The 21,889-nt window shown below is 52.9% G+C and overlaps 1 protein-coding gene across 4 annotated transcripts in view; it reads left to right on the top strand.

Annotated features, from left to right (window-relative positions):
* The window catches only part of CPT1C (carnitine palmitoyltransferase 1C), a 20,137-nt gene extending 7,978 nt beyond the window's left edge, over positions 1-12,159 (top strand). For 3 of the 4 annotated variants that reach the window (XM_039250246.1, XM_039250238.1, XM_039250256.1), the window contains 16 exons: positions 793-964; positions 1,202-1,303; positions 1,390-1,527; positions 4,353-4,430; positions 4,667-4,774; positions 4,879-4,963; positions 5,517-5,712; positions 5,867-6,049; positions 6,760-6,865; positions 8,714-8,830; positions 9,213-9,377; positions 9,596-9,730; positions 10,367-10,519; positions 10,992-11,105; positions 11,244-11,336; positions 11,841-12,026. In XM_039250246.1, the coding sequence (XP_039106177.1) occupies positions 793-964; positions 1,202-1,303; positions 1,390-1,527; positions 4,353-4,430; positions 4,667-4,774; positions 4,879-4,963; positions 5,517-5,712; positions 5,867-6,049; positions 6,760-6,865; positions 8,714-8,830; positions 9,213-9,377; positions 9,596-9,730; positions 10,367-10,519; positions 10,992-11,105; positions 11,244-11,336; positions 11,841-12,026 (2,131 nt within the window). Of the gene's footprint in view, positions 1-792; positions 965-1,201; positions 1,304-1,389; positions 1,528-4,352; positions 4,431-4,666; positions 4,775-4,878; positions 4,964-5,516; positions 5,713-5,866; positions 6,050-6,759; positions 6,866-8,713; positions 8,831-9,212; positions 9,378-9,595; positions 9,731-10,366; positions 10,520-10,991; positions 11,106-11,243; positions 11,337-11,840 lie in introns of all 4 variants that reach the window. The other variant, XM_039250264.1, reaches the window with a different exon arrangement.
* The last annotated feature ends 9,730 nt before the right edge of the window (positions 12,160-21,889 follow it).

The raw sequence follows: 21,889 nt of genomic DNA, 5'->3' as shown, positions 1-21,889 counted from the left end.
AACTTGATTTCTGGGAGAGAAAATGATCCCTTAAAAAAAAAAAAAAAAAAAACAGTTCGCACTTATTCAGTACCTACCAATTTCCATGGGAAGTGATTTTAGAAGCTCCAGTTCCCGGGGCGCCTGGGTGGCTTAGTCGGTTAAGCGTCCGACTTTCGCTTAGGTCATGATCTCGCGGTTCGTGGGTTCGAGCCCCGCGTCGGGCTCTGTGCTGACTGCCAGCTCGGAGCCTGGAGCCTGTTTCAGTCTGTGACTCCCTCTCTCTCTGACGCTCCCCTGCTCATGCTGTCTCTCTCTCTCTCTCTCCTAGAAATAAATAAAAATATTAAAAAAAAAAAAGCTCCAGTTCCCCACAAACCCTCCCCTCCCCTCTGTAGCACAGAGAGAGAGGATCTATGCCTACTTTACAAACAAGGAAACTGGATTTTTTTTTTAAGTTTACTTATTTATTTTGAGAGAGAACATGAGCAGGATAGGAGCAGAGAGAGGGAGAGGGAGAGATTCCCAAAACAGGCTCCACACTATCAGCGCAGAGCCTGATGCAGGGCTGGAGCCAGGAACCAGGAGCTCATGATTTTGGAGTTGAAATCAATCTTCAGGCGCTTAACTCACTGAGCCACCCAGGAGCCCCTAGGAAACTGGATTTCTAGGACTGACTCCAGTTCTAGAAGATAGGTCCCCAGTCACAAGGTCAGGGTCAGAGAGTATCCGCAAGAGCAGGGGCTGGGTGGGGCCGGAGGGAAGGGGCTTCTGAGGCCAGGAGACCCAGGCCGGTCTCTCTCACTCGGCCAGGGGTGGACAGCAGCACAGGCTTCGGGGAGTCCTGGCGGCGGCGCTGTTCGCTTCGTGTCTGTGGGTAGCCCTGATCTTCACACTTCACGTGGCCCTGAGGCTGCTTCTGTCCTACCATGGCTGGCTCCTTGAACCCCACGGAGCCATGTCCTCGCCCACCAAGACCTGGCTGGTAGGTGAAGGGCAGAGCCCTGTTCAGGCCCTCTGGGTACCCACTTCTCTCTGGGACCGTGTCTATCTCTCTCTGGCCTCTATTCCCCCTCCTCCCCACCCTCCGGGTTTCTGTCCCTCCATTCTCTGGGGGTCTCTACCCCATTGTCTCTGTAGGTTGCCAAATACAACCCCCGACCCTGGTCCCCGATCCCAGTGTGGGGTGCAAGGACCCCACTAACTCCCCGCTTCCCTCCAGGCCCTGGTCCGAATCTTCTCCGGCCGCAATCCGATGCTCTTCAGTTACCAGCGCTCCCTGCCACGCCAGCCCGTGCCCTCCGTGCAGGACACGGTGCGCAAGGTGGGCCCGCCTGCTACCTCCGCGTGGGGCGGGAGGCGGCCAGGGGCGGCGGCGGCGCGACCGACCTTCTGCTCCTTGCCGCTCAGTACCTGGAATCCGTCCGGCCCATCCTCTCCGACGAGGACTTCGACTGGACGTCTGTCGTAGCGCAGGAATTCTTGAGGCTCCAGGCGTCGCTGCTGCAGTGGTACCTGCGGCTCAAGTCCTGGTGGGCGTCCAATTACGTGAGTCCCGCTCCCGGAACGCGCAGGTTCCGAGCCCGCCTTCCGAACCCGGAGTTCTACGCCCCGCCCCCACGACACGCCCACAACCCGCAGGCCCGCCCCTTGCTGTTCTGAGCCCCGCCCCCACGCTCCCGCGGTTTAAACCGAGCCCCAGATGCTCCAATATTCTAAGCTCCTCCTACTCTCCAATATTCTGAAGCCCATCCGTCATGTGCTAACATTTTGAGCCTCTCCCGGGACCTCTATGCTCCGACATGAGCCTGACAGCCATAATCTAAGCCCCGCCTCCAGGGCCTGCCCACATCCACAGCTCCACCCCCAACCCGCCAGGATTGGAACCCGAATTCCCGGACTTAATGGATGGCTCAGGCCATCGGCCTAAGGCCCCCGCCCCCAGAGTTGTTCTGGTTTTATCCCCTACTTTTTTTTTTTTTAATGTTTTATTTATTTCTAGGAGAGAGAGAGAGACAGCGTGAGCAGGGGAGGGTCAGAGAGAGAGGGAGTCACAGACTGAAACAGGCTCCAGGCTCTGAGCTGGCTGTCAGCACAGAGCCCGACGCGGGGCTCAAACCCACGAACCGCGAGATCATGACCTAAGCGAAAGTCAGACGCTCAACCGGCTAAGCCACCCAGGCGCCCCTTTATCCCCTACTTTTGAGCAAGTGCATTCTATTCTGAGTTCAGGAGCTAGGCCTTTGGTAATACTCCGATTTGAGCTCCTTGGGAAACAGGCACAGAGCAAGACAGCTGTAGGGGGTGGGCTGGGAACCAGAGGGTTTACTCGCTGGAACACAGGGATTGAAGGGTGGTCTTCAAGAGAGGGAATGGTCGAGTGGCGGGGAGTGGCCTGAACTCCAGCTGAGGACCCTGGACTTTTTATTGGGGGTGCTAGGGAGCCATGGGAGGATTCTGAACAGGGGAGGGTCAGGACCAGCTCTGGTGTGCCGTAAAGACTGGAGGGGAGACATTGGAGACCCGGAGGCTGGAGAGCGTGCTTTGGGGGGGAGGGGGGCGGGTAGAGGACAAGGTCAGACAGGGGAATTGGGCCGGAGGGGATGAGGCAGAGTCAGGGTGCAGGAGGGTGGGGCTGGGACTGCCAGGCTAGGGGTGGGGAGATGGCAAGGATGGCACCCACGGGCCTCACGTGGTGGGGGGGACTGCGGGGGTCTTCCTGAGATGGGGAGAAGGGGAGCAGCTTTGGGGCAAAGGCAGGGAGCCCCGCGGGGGCAGGTGTGACGGGTCTGGGGGTTGACGGGGACCTGCCCTGGGGCAGCCGGAGACCTGAGTAGAGGCTCAGGAAAGAGGCCTGGGACTTGGAAGGGAAAAGGATCTGAGACGCAGCCTCAGGGGCAGCAGCACGAACAGGCTCTATGGAGGGGACTGAATCGTGTCTGGAGAGGTAGGAGGGAAGTCAGGCCTTGGTTTCTGCATTTTTTTCCTTCAAGCTCTTGGACCAGATTCAGCTTCAATGCACACGCGCACACACTATGCATAGATTTCATTGAACCTCTAAGGCACCACCAATTATAACATATCCTACTATCTTATGTAACAAAAAAGAATGTGAAGGCCAACTAAAGTTTGACACTGTGCTTTCCTCTCACTTAGACTTTTTATCTATATTTTAAATTTATGCTATGTGAATTTTATTGCTACGTTACATATAATTTTCAATTGCACAATATATATGATTATATATTTTATAATTCGTAGAAAATATAGATTTAATATAGTATATAAAATATATGTAACGTAAACACGTGTAATTCTTATTGTGGTAAAATGGGCATAACATAAAATTTATCATTTTAGCCATTTTTTAAATATGTTTTTTTAAATGTTTTATTTATTTCTGAGAGAGAGAGGCAGCATGAGCAGGGGAGGGTCAGAGAGAGAAGAAGATACTGAATCCGAAGCAGGCTCCAGGCTCTGAGCAGGCTGTCAGCATAGAGCCCGACGCGGGGCTCAAACCCACAAACTATGAGATCATGACCTGAGCTGAAGTCGAACACTTAACCGACTGAGCCACCCAGGCGCCCCTTAAATATGTGTTTAAACTTTATTTTACTTATTTTGAGAGAGAGAACACGGGAGTTGCAGAGGGAGAAGGAGAGAGAGGATCCCAAGCAGGGAATCCCAGTGTGGGTCTTGAACTCACAAACGATGACATCATGACCTGAGCCAAAATCAAGAGTCAGATGCTCAATCGACTGAGCCACCTCTACTTTTTTTTTTTAACGGAGGCCCCATGCCCAATCAAACTTGAACTCAGGACCCTGAGATCAAGACCTGAAATCAGGAGTCTGTTGCCCTACTGACTGAGCCACCTAAAAGCCACTTGGCCTTGTTCTTTTTCTTTTTTTTCAATGTTTATTTACTTTTTCTTTTTTTAATGTTTGTTTACTTTTAGGAGAGAGAGACAGTGCGAGTGGGGCAGGGGCAGAGAGAGAGGGAGACACAGAATCTGAAACAGGCTCCAGGCTCTGAGCTGTTAGCACAGAACCGACAGTGGGGCTCGAACTCACAAGCGGCGATATTATAACCTGAGCCCAAGTCAGACACTTACCTGACTGAGCCACCCAGGTGCCCCTCTTTTTTGTTTAACAGCTTGGTAGTATTCCAGGGCATGAGTGTAGCAGGGTTTAGCTAACTGATCCCCAGCTGATGGACGTCTAGGTTACTGCTAGTAACAGTAGATCAGGCCACCCTGACGTGATGGCCTCCTTCATTGAGTTACACCCTCCCCGTTTGACACGCTAAGTCTCGAGGGTCCTGCCACTCCCACTGCCCCAACCCCACCTGTGTGTCCCTCGGCCCACTCCTAGGTCAGTGACTGGTGGGAAGAATTTGTGTACCTGCGTTCCCGGCACTCGCTGATGGTGAACAGCAACTATTATCTGATGGTGAGAAGGGAGCACTGAGGCCCGGAGCTGGGCGGGGCCGCGGGTCATAGATCTGGGGTCGGGACGTCTCTGTGTCTCTGTAGGAAGTGGAGTTTCGGGTCAGCGGCCCGAATCAGAGTCTGTCGTTCACCATCTCGCCCTGGGTTTGGGGTCCGGATCTGTGTTTGGGGTCGGCGTTCCCATGAGGGGCACACCTGACCCCAGGCGCTTTGCGGTCCCCTCGGCTGGTCCCCCAGGACTTCCTGTACGTCACTCCCACGCCAGTGCAGGCGGCTCGCGCCGGGAACGCGGTCCACGCCCTGCTCCTCTACCGCCACCGCCTGAACCGCCAGGAGATCCCGCCTGTAAGGGGGCCGCCCCTGTGGGCTGGACGCGGAGACTGCGGTCCTGTGGCCGTGGGGCCACGTGGGGCCCGGGAGGCAGTTCGGGAGCCCGTGGTCTCTTGCAGACTTTGCTGATGGGAATGCGGCCCCTGTGCTCCGCCCAGTATGAGAAGATCTTCAACACCACGCGCGTTCCCGGCATCCAGAAAGGTGAGAGTCCTCTCGCCGCCCCCCCACCCCCCCGCCCCCCGGCGCGGGCACAGGCGTTAACAGGGTAGTGGCTGCGAGCACGTTCTCTGGGGTTCGAATCCCAGCTCCATCGCTCCCTTGCTGTGTGACCTTGGGCAAGCTATCACCCTCTGTGAGCCTTGGTATCCTCATCTCTAAAACCGGATTATAAGGGTACGCAGGGTAGTGAGGATGACATGAGTATTGAGGACGGTGCAAGCCACCCAGGAGATGCCTAATACGTGACCCTTATTCTTGCCATGTATCTTTTTCTTTTAATATTTTATTTATTTTTGAGAGAGAGATAGAGACAGCATGAGCAGGGGAGGATCAGAGAGGGAGGCACAGAATTTGAAACAGGCTCCAGGCTCTGAGCTGTCAGCACAGAGCCCGATGCGGGGCTCGAACCCACGAACCGTGAGACCATGACCTGAGCTGAAGTCGGACGCTCAACCCACTGAGCCACCCAGGCGCCCCGTTCTTGCCATGTATCTGACCTTCCTGCCCTCTGCACGTCTGGCGACGCCACCCCTAGACCACATCCGCCACCTCCGCGACAGCCGACACGTGGCCGTCTTCCACCGAGGCCGCTTCTTCCGCGTGGGGACCCACTCTCAAAGCGGCCTGCTCTCCCCGCGGGCCCTGGAGCAGCAGTTTCAGCGAATCCTGGACGACCCCTCCCCCGCCTGCCCCCAGGAGGAGCACCTGGCGGCCTTGACCGCCGCTCCCAGGTGAGGGCGGGGGGAACAGGGGACCCGGGGGCCCAGTGCACCTCCCAAAGTTGTGAAAGGGGAAGGTTGGGGGCCGGGTGGAAGTGGGGCAGGGTACAGGGTCAGCCCGGGCTCAGGTACAGTCACCCCCATCCCCCACCCGCTTCCGCCACAGGGACGTGTGGGCCCAGGTACGGAGTTCCCTGAAGAGCCAGGCTAAGGACGCCCTGGAGGCCGTGGAAGGAGCTGCTTTCTTCGTATCACTGGACTCTGAGCCCGCAGGGCTCAGCCGGGAGGACCCCGCAGCGTCGCTGGACGCCTATGCCCACGCCCTGCTGGCTGGCAGGGGCCATGACCGGTGAGTCAGGCCCTCGACTCGAACCTCACCCCAGCCTGTGACCCCAGAAACCGGTCTCCAGACCTAGGACTCTGGACACTAGACAAGCAGCCCCCGGACCCCAGACCTGGGGCATGCCCAGGTCCAAGGGCGCCTTTGATCTCAGGACACCAGACCCAAAGCAGTGAGACCTAGGAACCTCTAACACAGAGGACCTCTGGGTCCCCAGGTCTGGCATCCGTGGGACCCCAGATCTGGGGACCACTGAACCTCAGACCTAGAGAACCCCCTGAAGTCAGAACCCCAAGGCCAAGGACCTCAGGCTCAGAACCACAGAATCTTCAGATCTCAATGCAGGCCCCCCAAAACCAGGACCCTAGACCTGGGACTCCAGACCTGGAGATCCTCAGACAACTTCCTAGACGTGCCCCAGGCATCCCTGTGATTTCGGAGGTTCCCGGAAGAGTCCCCCTAATCCCTCAGCTCCTCGTGAGCCTTGAACCTTTCTTGGCGTGTTCCCTCAACATCTCCCACTTTTTCAAGCCTTAGACATGCCCCAGAAAGCATCTAGACTGCCTGGTGGAGACCTCCGCCCTCTTAGAGATCCCCATACCAGCCCTGATTCCAGAAAAATCTCCCCACCCTGACACTCCTGCATTTCCCACAAAGAGCCCCTGAGTTCCTTCTTGGCCCCGGGCTCTTCGGTGACTGCTTTGCATTCTCACCTGCAGCTGGTTTGACAAATCCTTCACTTTAATCGTCTTCTCCAATGGGAAGCTGGGTCTCAGTGTGGAGAACTCGTGGGCCGACTGCCCCATCTCAGGACACATGTGGGAGGTAAGATAGCCGGTCCCCTCCCGCCCCGGGGACCAGCGGCCTCATTCCCAAAGGCCTTCCTCTCCAGGGCCTTACACTCAGGGGGAAGACAGAGGCTCAGACAGGCAGATACCCGATGGTAGGGGTGGAGGGTGTCACCCAGCAAAGAAAAGAGGGTCTGGGATTATGACCTTTTGATGAGTCGACATCGGGGGCTCAGAGAAGGGAAGTGATCTCCCTAGAGTCACAGACCCAGGAATTGCAGAGCAAGAATGTGAATCCACGATGCTCTGAGACCACAAAGTGAGGCCTTTCAACTACATCGCACTGAATCCAAATGATCTTCTAGCTCTGGCTTGCTGTGTGAACTTGGGAAAGTTACTCCCCTCCTCTGAGCCTCATTTCCCCCTTTCATCAGATGAAAGGGTTGGATTTTCTTTTATCTGTAAGCTCCCAGCCAATCCTGAGAAACTTAACATCTCTATCCTCTTTTTTTTAATTTTTAAATTAAAAAAAAATTTAAATGTATTTATTTATTTTGAGAGAACGAGTAGAGAGGGGTAGAGAGTGAGAGCGAGAGCGAGAGCGAGTCCCAAGCAGGCTCCACACTCAATGCAGAGCCCGATGTGGGGCTTGAACTCACGAAACGTGGTATCATGATCTGGGCTGAAACCAAGTTGGGTGCTTAACCGACTGAGCCACCCAGGCACCCCTCTATTTTCTCTTATTTATTTGGTCCCTAAATCATAGCAGGTGCTATCTATACCCTATCAGGTTCCTACTCTTTTTTTTTTATTAAAAATGTTTATTTTAAAAGAGAGACAGAGAGTGAGCAGGGGTGGGGCAGAGAGAGAGGGAGACATAGAATCCGAAGCAGGCTCCAGACTCTGAGCTGCCAGCATAGAGCCAGACATGGGACTTGAACTCACAAACCGTGAGATCATGACCTAAGCTGAAGTCGGGACGCTTTGCCGACTGAGCCACCCAGGCGCCCAGGTTCCCACTCTTCCATGGCATTGCTTGAGCTGTGGGATGAGGTCCAGGGTGGGATCCAGCATGTATGAGGGGAAGGGAGGCCCCTTTCAGATCTCAGGAGCAGCCCCAGGTAAGCGTCAGCTCTTCCGTGTCTGTTTCACGTTTGTACACTGGGACTTTTCCCCCTTCGATGATATTGGCCAATGAAACTGTCAATTCAGTTTAACCTCAGACCCTTCAGACCCTTCATATCAACCTATGATCTCTGCACATCAGCTTTGAATGAAGAGATGTCACATAGAGTACGATAAAGATAAATGGTAACTACAAGACATCAAGTGAGGCATTCTTCTGATATGTTTCTAATGCAAAAGCAGGGATCTTAATTGCTTCTCCCTAAGTTATCCTGAGAACGAAGTGAAAGGCTGGTGGGCAGGAGGTGCTCGACCAGGGCTGACTTGAACTATTTAACAACCAAAAAACTGAAGAACAAAATAACTAAAATAAATTGTAACAACCACGAGGGCGTGGGCGCCACTCAATCAGAATGCACACTGACCCCTTTGGCGGCCCGTGCTGTGCTGGGCTTTAGGTCTCGGGTCTCAGGATCCTGGTGGGGGTGAGGGTGGGGGTGTCTTGGGAAATTGGGGCCACCATTGGTGGCTTTTTGTCTACCAGTCAGAAGTAAAAGGTCAGTAGGGCACCAGCTGGGTATTGGTATCAGGCCTACTCTCAATGAACTTGAGCCTGAGAACCCACCTGTGAACATCAGAGGTTTCTGTTTCTCAAGAACTGCCCCCCCCCCCCAGAAGGGACTTATGAAAAGAAGTCCCTGCTTAGATGGCCCTCAGACAGAGAGAGGAAGGGACTCTGACAGCCTCTGTTTGTACACAGTTCACTCTGGCCACAGAATGTTTTCAGTTGGGCTACTCAGCCGATGGCCACTGCAAAGGACATCCTGACCCCTCACTGCCCCAGCCCCAGCGGCTGCACTGGGACCTTCCAGAAAAGGTGAGACCAGGCTTCCGGGCCTCTCCTTGCAAGTCTGCAAACCCTTGGCTTTGACTCTAAACTCATCCCCACCCCCAAACTCAATCCCACCCCAACCCCCTCTCCAATCCCAGCCCAATCCAGTCCTACCCCACCTGAAACCCCAATCCTATCTCCCACCCCAATCCGGTCTTCACCCCAACCACAGTCTCACCCGAGTCCCATCATCAATCCAGCCCTTCAGCTCCACGTTCGCCTCTGTCCCCATTTCCACATTCCACCCGTAACTTTGACTCGATTTCCACCTTCACTCCTCCCCCCCCCCCCCCCCCCCCCCACTCCCAGCTCTAACCCTATGCCATCTGTAACCCCGGCCATCCCTGCCTCCCTTCTCCTCTGGCAGATCCATCTGTCCATCTCTCTAGCCCTGAGGGGAGCCAAGACCTTGTCTGGAAACGTTGACTGCCACGTCTTCCCCTTCTCCCACTTTGGCAAGAGCTTCATCAAACGCTGCCACCTGTCTTCAGACAGCTTCATCCAGATGGCCTTACAGCTGGCCCACTTCCGGGTCAGTTGGGTTCCTCCACCTCAGCCTCTTCTCGGGACCGCGGTTCCCTTGGGCTCCCAAGACCTGCCTTGTCAGCCCCTTTGATGACGCTTTTTGGTCATTGCCACTGTGGGGCCGCCATCTTGATTTCTCTCTCCCAGCCACACATTCCCCGGGCAGGAAGAGGTGGGAAGCTGGAGCCTAGCTGACAGGCTTCTCCCTTCCTTGCCCCCACCCAGGACAGGGGTCAATTCTGCCTGTCTTCTGAGTCGACCATGACTCGCTTGTTCCTGGAAGGCCGGACGGAGACGGTGCGATCTTGCACCAGAGAGGCCTGCAACTTTGTGAGAGCCATGGAAGACAAGGAGAAGACAGTGGGTGTGGGCCTCGTTTTGAGGCTTTGGTCATTTCCACATACTCGTTCATACATATGCAAATGCTTATGGAGCATCTTCTGAGGACCGGGACCCATGATGGGCGTTATGGACAAAGGAGGGCCCAGACCCCGTCTCCTACCTCAAGGAGCTCACTGGTGGGGACAGACAGAGATGTTTCAGTGCGATGTGATACTTGCTTCAGTGGGGGTCGCACAGGGCGCTGGGGGGCACTGAACAGGGATCCCTGATTCCACAGTGTAGCTCTCTTCGATTATTTAACCTCTGTGTCACCTTGGGACTTCCATTTGCACCCTTCCACGCATTCTCTACATAACCTGTCTGCTCAGAAACCCCCCAGGCACCTCTGTTCCCTCCCTCGCCACCTATTATGGTTCAGTGGAAGGAGCCAGGGCCCTAGATCACAGACCTGCGCCCTCCCCCTCCCCCCCACCTCTGCTCTGCCTTGTGACCCCGGGCAGGTGACTCCCCCTCTCTGAGCCTGTTTCCCCTCCATAAAGTAGAATTGGTACGTCTGCCTCGTAGGGATTTTGCAAGCTGGGTTGAGGCCAGACCCCAGCAGTAAGCCCACTTCCTGTCTTTCCATGACCCGTGACCTCCCCGGGGCGACCCCAGGAACCGCAGCGCCGCGCTCTGTTCCGCTTGGCCGTGGAAAAGCACCAGACTCTGCTGAAGGCCGCGATGAGCGGACAGGGGGTCGACCGCCACCTCTTCGCTCTCTACGTGGTGTCCCAGTTCTTGCACCTGCAGTCACCCTTTCTAGACCAGGTTGGGGTGCAGGGAAAGAGTGAAGTGGGGAACCACGGGAGGAGAGAGGTACCTCAGGACGAGGAGGGTGAGGTCGGCAAAAGGCGGTGTTAGAGGAGAGACATGGGGGCTCGGGTTGCTGCAGCAAGAGAGGAAGGCAGAGGGCTTGGAGGGAAGCAGGGGCGAGAGAAAGGGCGAGGGGGCGGGGTCAGGAGAATAAGGGGCGTGGTCAGTGGGAGGGGCGTGGTCAGAAAGAAGGGAGGGAAAGGCGGTTCTGGCAGAACCGGACTCGTGTAGTCAGAAAGGACAGAGGAGGAGGTGGAGGAGAGAAGGGCACAGCCAACAATGGGGCGATTTGGGGGAAATAGGCAGTCAGGGGAGGAGTCAGAATGGGCCAGGGCTGCGTGGAATGGAGCTGAGCCAACGGGGCGTGGACCGGCTGGTCTGTTGGTCTTGATTGGATCCTTGACCGTCTTTTCTTTCTGTCCGTCAGGTTCACTCGGAGCAGTGGCAGCTGGCCACCAGCCAGATCCCCGTTCAGCAAATCCACCTGTTTGACGTCCACAATTACCCCGACTATGTGTCCTCTGGCGGGGGATTCGGGCCTGTGAGTGCAACTGGGCCTGACCCCCCTCCCTGGACCCTGGGCCCTGAGGGAGGAGGGGCTTGGGGTCCCCGCTCCTGCCTAGTTGGGGAGGAGGGGACTGGAAGCCATTTTGTTCCCCTTCACTCTGCCCCTCTCCAGGCGGATGACCACGGTTATGGTGTTTCCTACATCTTCATGGGAGATGACACCATCACCTTCCACATCTCCAGCAAAAAATCTAGCACAAAAACGGTGAGACGGGGGCGCCCGGGTGGCTCAGTTGGTTAAGGGTCTGAGTTCAGCTCAGGCGGTCATCTCACTCTTGGTGAGTTTGAACCCTGCCTCCGCTGCGGACCGACAGCCCAGAGCCTGGAGCCTGCTTCCGATTCTGTGTCTCTCTCTCTCTCTCTCTCTCTCTCTCTCTCCCTCTCTCACTCACACTCTGTCTTCTCTCTCTCTCTCTTTCTCTCTCTCAAGAATAAATAAACATTAAAAAATTTTTTTAATGATGAGACAGGCTTGAACACACACCCGTGCACCCTCCTTCTTCAGGGGCCTGGACTCCTAGCTCCCTTTTCTCCTACAACCTAGGAGTGCAGCCTCCTCGCTCAGTGCTGCCCCCTGATCCAGGAATCCGTGTCACCCACCCCCTTCTCCCTCAGACGGGGACCTCAGGGACACCAAGCCCTCTTGTTCCCCAGCGCCCAGGAGCCCCTCCCCCGGCTTCCCCTGGACATGACCCACCTCTCCTTCCAGGACTCGCACAGGCTGGGCCAGCACATCGAAGACGCTTTGTTGGACATCGCCTGCCTCTTCCAGGACGGGCAGCGCCCTAAGCTCAGGTGCAGAGGGTTACAGGAGGCGGACTCCGGGCATGGGTGTGGCTCTCTCCCCTGCCACAGTGGGGGCTCCAGGGCACCCACGACACCCACCAACCTTTGACCCCCCTCCAGCAGGGAGCTGGTCTCCCTCAGAACTAGGGAGGGGTCTCTGTGACTGGGGCGGTGCAGGACAGAGGCAACCTGTTTGGGTTTCAAAATCCCGCATCTGGTCCAATAAAGACGTGTAAGCTGGGTGTGTGGTGTTCACTACGCTGGTGGGCTGGGCGGGGGTAGGGGGAGGGGGGAGGTTCGGGGAGGGGGAGGAGAATAGTTTCCCTCCATCCCCAGCCCGACCATGAATTCTCCTTTACAATCAATTTCAGCTACAATCCCCGACGCTGCCCCGTCCTACTGAATTCCCAGCTCTAGTCACACCACACCCAACCATCCAAGGCCACTCCCAGTCAAATGACCCCACAAAGTCTCAGGAGCCCAGTTCCTGCTGCCCCAACACGACTGTCCACCCCAGACATAAAGACCAACACCGTTCCAGCCACCCTGTGACGCCTCAGATGAACCCCCCCAAATTCTTATTCCTCAACCCAACCCCAGCCATTTCAACCTCCGCCTCAGTGATGGATGCAACTCCCACAACTGGGGAATGCACCACCTCATGCTCCCCCCAACCACTGTCATGATTCTAAAACCCCCAGCGCCACACCTCCACACCCCACTGTACTCAACACAACCACAATTGGAAGCCTACAACCAACACAAAAACATCCAACTCCAAACTCCATCATCCGACCCAAACTCTCATCCAAAATCTGCCGTAACCCAAACTTAAACTTGACCCGTAGTTATGCTTTAAATACCACACTCCTCCATCACACCCCTGCTCGACCCCCACGACCAGCTCATCTGGTGGTCGTATTAACACCAACCCCATCTAACCACACCAAAACCCCAACGATCCAACCCCCCACTGCCATAATTCCTGTACTCCATGGCACCGAGCTCCATTGTTTCTACCAAGTCAAGCATAATAACACAAGCCCAACAACAAATTAAAACCGTGAACAGCTTACCTGCCACCAACCCAAACCTCCACACCCGACCCACTAACTCTAAGATTTAAAAAAGGTTGACAAGTGGGTCACCTGGCTGGCTCGGTCAGTAGAGTGTGCGACGCTTGATCTTGGGATCATGAATTCAAGCCCCATGTTGGAGGTCAAGTTTACTTAATTGTTGGAGGTCAAGTTTACTTAATTAAAAAAACTTTTTTTTCCACGAAGCCTTTGACACTCTTCTTCCTCAAGGTTGACCTTAATCCTTCTCCCCTTGAGTGTGGACCTGACTTAGTGACTCTTTTTCCTGTCACTATGGTAGAAGTGACTCTGACATGAAAGACATTCTGGCTTCCTTCTCGCTCTCGCTCTCTGAATCACTTGCTCTGTGGGAAGCCATCTGCCATGTCACGGGGACACCCAAGCAGCCTATGGAGAGGCCCACGCTGTGAAGAATTGAGGCCTCCTGGTAACCGCCAGGGAGGAACATATGAAGGAACCATCTTTAAAGCAGATTCTCCTGCCCCATTCAACCCTTCGGATGACTTCAGCCCAAATGACCTCTTAGCTCATGAGAGACCCTGAGCCAGACTCCTGATTTGCAGAGTTCCTGACTTTCCAAAACTGTGAGATAACAAACGTCTGTTGTCTTAAGCTCTTATGTTTTGTCGCTGTTGTCGTCGTCATTGTTTTAATATACAGCAGTGGAAAAGTAATGCACACTCCAAATACCTCCGCTTCAACCCTGTATTCTTAACTAAATCCCACGTCCAAGTCCATCCCTATGTAGGTGGACAGAGCCTGAGGTGACTCCAATGATCTCCCACCTCTTGACATCCACACTTGTGTGTAAGCCCCTCGAGTGTGGGTAGACCCATGGCTTGCTTCCAAACAATATGATATTGCAATGGTAATGGCATGTCACTCCCTTAGTCTCTCCATTGGGTGAGAGATTGCCTTTTCTGGCTTGCAGCCATATTGAGAAAGCCTCCTTGCTAAAGAATTGTAGGTGGCTTCTCCAACCTGAGGGCCACCACCTCCAACATCCGGGAAAGCTCTGGGGCTGTAATACTGCCAAAAGAAAATGAATGGATTCCACTAACAGTCTAAGGAAGCTTGGAAGTGGCTCTCTCCCCAGTAGAACCTCTGATGAGACCACAGCCCTGGAAAGCACATGAATTGTTTCCTGGGGACACCCTGAAATGGAGAATTATTTATTTATTTAAGATTTTACTGGGGGCACCTGGGTGGCTCAATCAGTTAGGCGACTGACCCTTGCTTTGGGCTCAGGTCATGATCTCATGGTTCGTGGGATCAAGCCCCGTGATGGGCCCCTTGCAGAGCATGGGATCTGCTTGAGATTTTGTCTGTCTGTCTGTCTCTCCGTCTGCCCCCTCCCCTCCTCACTCCCTTGCTCTCTCTCTCTCTCTCTAAAATAAAAATAAAATAATAAAACAAAATAAAGGTTTTATTTTTACATAATCTCTACCACCAGCAGGGCTCGAGCTCACAACCCCGAGATCAAGAGTCACATGCTCTACAAACTGAGCAGCCAGGCGCCCCTGAAATGGAGAATCTAACTAAACTCTGCCTGGACTTCTGATCTATGGAAATTAATGAGATAATCGGTGTGTGTTTTAAGCTTCTAAGCTTGGGGTACTTCCTCATGCAGCAGCAGAAAATGAACACAGTCCCCTGTTTCATCTCCCACCAAACCATATCCTCTTCCTGGGAGAGAATAAATTCTGTTGTCTAAGCCACCCTGTTTACGGTACTTTGTTATAGCAGCCTGAGAAAACCAACATAAGGGCCATTATTCAACCCACTGTACTGTTGATCAGTGTGCCATGGGTAGGCAAGCTGTTAACATCGGAAGCTGAGTAAAGAGTGTACAGGAGCCGTCTGTACTATGCTGTGTTTTGGTTTTTGTTTTCAGTAGGCTCCACACCCAACGTGGGGCTGGAAATCGTGACCCCAGTATTGTGAGTCTAATGCTCTACCCACTGAGCCAGACAGGTGCCCCTGTACTACTTTCTTAAGTTAGACTTTCTTGGGCACTTGAGTGGCTCAGTCAGTTGAGCCACTGACTTTGGCTCAGGTGGTCATGATCTCAAGGTTGGTAAGATCTAGCCCTGCACTGGGCTCACTGCTGTCAGCGCAGAGCCCGGTTCGGATCCTCTGTCTGCCTCTTTCTCTGCCCCTCCTTCCCTCACTTTCTCAAAAATGAATGAATATTAATTTTAAAAATAGGCTTTATTTTAAAAATATTTTTATTAATTTTTAAAAATGTTTTATTTATTTCTGAGAAAGAGAGAGAGAGAGAGACAGCACGAGCAGGGGAGGGTCAGAGAGAGAGGGAGGCACAGAATCCGAAGCAGGCTCCAGGCTCTGAGCTAGCTGTCAGCACAGAGCTAGACGCGGGGCTCAAACCCATGAACCGTGAGATCATGACCTGAGCCGAAGTCGAACACTTAACCGACTGAGCAACCCAGGCACCCCAAGACGCCCCTATTTTCTAAGGCTTATTCATTTTTCAGAGACAGAGAGAGACAGAACAAGAGTGGGAGAGGGGCAGAGAGAGAGGGAGACAGAATCCGAAGCAGGCTGCAGGCTCTGAGCTGTCAGCACAGAACCCGACGTGGGGCCCGAACCCACGGACCGTGAGATCATGACCTGGGCCGAAGTCAGACGCTTAAGCGCTTAACCGACTGAGCCACCCAGGCGCCCCTATTTTTCCTTTTTTTTTGATAAGTCTGTGTCTTTATTGGCGGAGCAGGCTACTAGGGAGGGAGGAAGCGGCCTGAATGGGCGCGCGGAGGCTGCTGTGCAGGATTGTGGGTGATGGCGAGCTCGCCCAGGTCGGGCCCATCGTCTCCCGGCATGACCTCCACCTGCAGGAAGGTCCTGCCCTTGCAGACACCCACGTGCTGCCCACCGTCTCCGCAGGATGATCACGTCGCACAGGTGCGACCAAACCACCCGGGGCGCGTCCCCACCCGGTGCACCTCCCTCCGGGCCCTGCGCAGGCGCTCTAGCAGGGAGTGCGGCCCCCCCCCCCGCGCAGACTCTGATTTAGCCGCTGCTGGGCGCCTTGCAGCTGCCTCCGCGGCTCTGGGCGTGCCCCCCGGCCCCCCCATCCCCCCCATCCCCCTTGATCCCCCTCTCCCCTCCACTGCCCCTCCCCCCCCCGTGGAGGTCCACGCCGTGCAGGTGAACTTGAAGAAGGTGTGCTTCTTCCGCTCCACTTCTGCCTTCTTGTCAGCTCTTCGGAAAGGTAAAATGACCATTTTTTTATAACTACTTTTTTTGTATTTATTTGAAGCAGAGCGAAAAGGAAACGTTGGTACGCTTTGGAAATTCAGTGACATAAAATGACCATTTTTAAGTTATTGGAAGTATGTGCTAAGGGGTTCTCGTGACAAGGCGAGCAAGTGTGGATCAGAGAATCGCGAGGCTAGCGTAAATATTGTCAAAGGCTAATTCGTTCACGTATGCATTCGATATACATTTGTTAAATGTCAAAATATATGTAATTTTTTTTAAGTTCTGTCTTTTTATTTCCTTAAAAAACTTTTTTTAAGGGGCGCCTGGGTGGCTTAGTCGGTTAAGCGTCCGACTTTCGCTTAGGTCATGATCTCGCGGTTCGTGGGTTCGGGCCCCGCGTCGGGCTCTGTGCTGACTGCCAGCTCGGAGCCTGGAGCCTGTTTCAGTCTGTGACTCCCTCTCTCTCTGACCCTCCCCTGCTCACGCTGTCTCTCTCTCTCTCTCCTAGAAATAAATAAAACATTAAAAAAAATATATGTAAAAAAAACTTTTTTTTTAAATTTTTAAAAAATGTTTTATTTATTTCTAGGAGAGAGAGACAGCGTGAGCAGGGGAGGGTCAGAGAGAGAGGGAGTCACAGACTGAAACAGGCTCCAGGCTCCGAGCTGGCAGTCAGCACAGAGCCCGACGCGGGGCCCGAACCCACGAACCGCGAGATCATGACCTAAGCGAAAGTCGGACGCTTAACCGACTAAGCCACCCAGGCGCCCCTTAAAAAAAGTTTTTTTTAAATTTGAGACTGCCGCAAGCAGGGCAGCGGTGCAGAGGGGGAGAGAGAGGGAGAATTTTAAGTAGGCTCCGCCCTGAGTGCGGCTAGATCCCATGACCCTGGGATCATGACCTGAACCCAACTCAGGAGGTGGACGCTTAACCAGCTGAGCCACGCAGGCGCTCCAAAGTTCCATCTTTTGGTTTCGTATTTAATGTTAAGAGGTTACGTTAATTTTTTAAATGTTTGTTTATCTTTGAGAGAGAGAGAGACAGAGCACGAGTAGGGGAGGGTCAGAGAGAGAGGGAGACACAGAATCGAAGCAGGCTCCAGGCTCTGAGCTGTCAGCACTGATCCCGATGAGGGCCTCGAACCCATGAGCAGTGGGATCATGACCTAAGTTGAAGTCAGGTGCTTAACCGACTGAGCCCCCAGGCGCCCCAAGAAATTATGTTAATTCTTTATGTGGATTAATGGCATTGTGGTCATGTTAAAAAAAAAACCCTTATCTTTAAGGAAATGCACACTGAAATATTTATGAACAAAACAATGCGATATATGATATAGATAAGCCTCCTGGTGACCCCAGAGAGAGAAGGGAACAGAGAGGATCCGGGGCTCAGACTCAGGAACCGTGAGATCACGGCCTGAGCTGAGGTCGGACGCTTAAGTGACTGAGCCCCCCAGGCGGCCCTGTGCCTCAGTTTTCTGTAATGAGTAAAAATGCTGCTGTGACTTTTCTACCTCTGTCAGCTGATTTTAGGGAACCCCTCCTCACTTCAGCCCTGCTCAGTGTATTTTTTTTAATGTTTGTTTATGTATTTTGAGAGAGAGAAAGGGAAAGTGTGCGCACGCGTGCGCATGCAAGCACAAGCAGGGGAGGGACAGAGGAAAAGGGGGAGAGAGAATCGCAAGCAGGCTCCATCCTATCTGTGCAGACCCCGGCATGGGGCTCGATCCCACAAACCGTGAGATCATGACCTGAGCCGAAGTGAAGAGTTGGACGCTTGGCCGCCTGAGCCGCCCAGGCGCCCCATGGATTCGTCTCGAATGTGTCCCGGCCTTGCTTCAGAACACGCGGGTGGCGCTGATTCCCCTATCGGGAGAATCCTCAGTGTGAACTCTGCAGGCCGTGTTTGCTGACCCATAGATATTTCTGGCACACAGGTCCCCTGACCCGGTGGGTAGACCTGCTAGCACTGCGGCTTATACCGGCTACAGGGCCTTTCCTGGCCTGAGAGCCACTCAAAGCTGGAAGTCTTCCCTGCACCCAGAGAAGCGTTCTTTCCGAGTGTAGAATATACTTCTAGAACACGGTGGTGCCTGGACCAGTAGGGGGAAGAACATGTGTTTCTTCGTGGTGAGATTCAGTATTTTATCCTTTACTTTTTAATTTTTTTATTTAAAAATGTTTAATGTTTACTTTTGAGAGCGAGAGAGAGCGCGTGCGCATGCGCACGAGTGGGGGAGGGGCAGAGAGAGAAAGAGACACAGAATCCGAGGCAGGCTCCAGGCTCCCAGCTGTCAGCACAGAGCCCAACGTGGGGCTCGAACCCACAAGCCCTGAGATCGTGACCTGAGCTCAAGTTGGACGCTTCACCAACCCAGGCGCCCCTTATCCTTTACTTTTGATGAGATACTACTCCCCATGCCCCAGGCTCCTGGGCTCCTAAACTTTCACTGATGCAGCAGGTCCCTGAGACTTTGTAGGGTTTATTTCCCACTCTCTGGAGGGCGCGTTTCTAATCAGTACTTCCAGCAACACTTGCTGCTTCTTGCTCATCTAATTTGATTAACGTGATATTATTGGTAGAGTGAACTAAGATGACGTTTTGAGGAATATTTAAGCCTGTACTGTGAGCCCCATATGCAATTGTCAACTCCCGGGCTCCTGGATGGCTTCATCAGTTAAGCCTGGGACTTTTTTTTTTTTAATGTTTTTTTTTTTTATTTTATTTTTAGGAGAGAGAGAGAGACAGCGTGAGCAGGGGAGGGTCAGAGAGAGAGGGAGTCACAGACTGAAACAGGCTCCAGGCTCCGAGCTGGCAGTCAGCACAGAGCCCGACGCGGGGCCCGAACCCACGAACCGCGAGATCATGACCTAAGCGAAAGTCGGACGCTTAACCGACTAAGCCACCCAGGCGCCACAAGCCTGGGACTCTTGATCCCAGCTCAGGTCATGATCTCAATGGTTTGTGGGATCGAGCCCCGTGTTGGGCTGTGTGCTGGAAGAGAGGAGCCTGCTTGGGATTCTGTCTCTTCCTCTCTCTCTCCCCCTCCCCCCACACCCCCCATGCATGTGGACTCTCTCTCTCTCAAAATAGATTTAAAGAAAAAAGTTGTCAACATCTGCGTACCTGAGTTGGAAGACAATACTGTTAAGACGTCAGTGCTATGCAGAATGTTCTGCTGATTCGGTGCAATCCCAATGGCACTATTCACAGACATAGAAAAATCCATTCGACTTTGGAAAACCAAAACAATCTTGAACAAGAACCACGTTGGATATGTCACACTTCTTCATTTCAAAAGCAACTACAAAGCTACAGTAATCAAAGTGGTGTGGTACTGGCATCAATTACTGGATAGGAATAAACCCTCGCTGTAGTCAAATGATCTTTGTGCCAAGATCACTCAGTGGGGAAGGGCCGTATTATCAACAAATGCTGTTGGCAAAAATGGATTTCCACATGTAAAAGCACAAAATTGGACCCTGACCCCACGTGCAAAAATTAATTTCAAATGGATCAAAGACCAAAATGTAAGAGGTAAAACTCTTTTTTGGGTAAGATTTATTTATTTAAGTAATCTCCACACCCAGTGTGGGCTCAAACTCACGACCCCAACATTAAGACTTGTGTGCTCCACCGCCTGAGCCAGCCAGGTGCCCCTGGTAAGACTCTTAGGGAAGCCTGGGTGGCTCACTCGGTTAAGTGTCCAACTTTGGCTCAGGTCATGATCTCACAGTTCGTGGGTTCGAGCCCCGTGTCCGGCTCTGTGCTGACTGCTCAGAGCCTGGAGCCTGTTTCAGATTCTGTGTCTCCCTCTCTCTCTGGCCCTCCCCTGCTCACGATCTCTCTCTCTCTCTCTCTCTGCCTCTCTCTCTCTCTCTCTCTCTCTCAGAAATAAATAAAAAAACATTAAAAAAAAAGGCTCTTAAAACATAGGGCAGGCAAAAGCCTCATGACATTGGATTTGGCAATGACCTCTTGGATATGATAGCAAAAGCACAGGCAACAAAATTAAAAGTAGAGAAGATAAATACAAATTAAATAAAAATTTAGTAGATTAAAAAAAAAAAAGCAACCTTCTGTGCATCAAAGGATACAGTCAACAGCGTGAGAAAACAACCCCCAAACTGGAAGAACACATTCGCGTGACGCAGATCTGATAACGAGTTAAAACCCAGAACTCTGACAACCCTGTAAGAACAAAAAACAAATGACCTCGTTCAAAAATGGGCCAAGGACTTGAACAGACATTTCTCCAGAGAAGATATACAAATGGCCAGTAAGCTCATGAAAAGATGTTCTTGGTGGTTGCCAGGAGCCAGGAGGAGGGAGGAGGGAAGAATGCAGCAGTTTTATTTAACTGCAATGAAAAGTTCTGGAAATGGATTGCAGTGATGGTTACACAGCGTTGTGAGTGTAATTAATGCTGCTAAATCATATACTAAGAAGTGGTTAAAATGGTAACATTCATGCTATATATATTTTACCCACAATTTTAATATTTTTATTTATTTTTGAGAGAGAGAGAGAGAGCGAGCATGAGCAGGGGAGGGCCAGAGAGAGAGGAAGACACAGAATGGGAAGCAGGCTCCAGGCTGTGAGCTGTCAGCACAGAGCCCCACGCAGGGGTCGAACCCCTGAACCGCGAGATCGTGACTGACCAAAGTCGGATGCTTAACTGACTGAGCCCCCGAGGTGCCCCAACCACAATTTGAGAAGCCACCCGTTCTGTTTGCTCTCGTGATCTGGCAACCTGGGTTGGGTGGGGCTGGCTCCCTGGCCTTGCAGTGGCCCCTGGGGTGACTGCATCCAACTGGAGGGTCAGCTGGGACCTGGACCGGCCAGGACTCTTCCCCTCCGTGGCGTTTGTTCGAGAGATTTCCCCAGCCAGGCAGCCTGATTAGTTTAATCGTAGCCCAAGGCTCCCCAGCTGCAAAAATGGAGCTGCCAGGGCTTCTTAAGCTTAAATATACTTTTTTTTTTTAAAAAGTTTATTTATTTATTTTTTTGGGGGGGAAGGGGAAGAGAGAGAATTCCAAGCAGGCTCCATGGTGTCAGCATGGAGCCTGATGCGGGGCTCAATTGCAGGAACCGAGAGATCATGGAGCCAAAATCAAGGGTCGGACACTTAAATCGACTGAGCCGCTCAGGCGCCCCCTCTTGAACTTGAATCTAGAGCCGGCACAGCACCACTTCCACCTTGTCCTATGGTGGATGCATGTCACAAGGCCAGATTGAAAGGACGTATGCCTACGCAGGGTGTGGCCGCTGGACTTTATGGCTCATTGCACCTCTGATGAGACATTACCATAGCAGCACAGTTTGTGGGTTCCTGCCACGACCTGGTCCCTGATCTCCAGCCCCAGGATAGCAGGGGGTCCCGGCTGACTGGGGGCGGATGCTGCAACAGTGTCCTCCTGACAGATTTTCCTGGAGGTGTAGCCCAGGGCCTGCTCCTCCAACCCTTCCTGGCATTTTTCACATTTAATTCCTTATATTACATCCTTCCTGCTTGGGCATCTGGCTGGCTCACTCAGTTAAGCATTCAACTTCAGCTCAAGTCATGGTCTCGTGGTTTGTGAGGTTTTTTTTTTTTGTTTTTTTGTTTTTTTGTTTTTTTTTAATGTTTTTTTTTTTTTTTTTATTTCTTTGA

This window comes from Hyaena hyaena, unplaced genomic scaffold (genome assembly GCF_003009895.1).
Source record: "Hyaena hyaena isolate Hyena2069 unplaced genomic scaffold, ASM300989v1 scaffold_9, whole genome shotgun sequence".
Lineage (NCBI taxonomy): Eukaryota > Metazoa > Chordata > Mammalia > Carnivora > Hyaenidae > Hyaena > Hyaena hyaena.
This window is presented reverse-complemented; position numbering and strand designations above follow the sequence as displayed.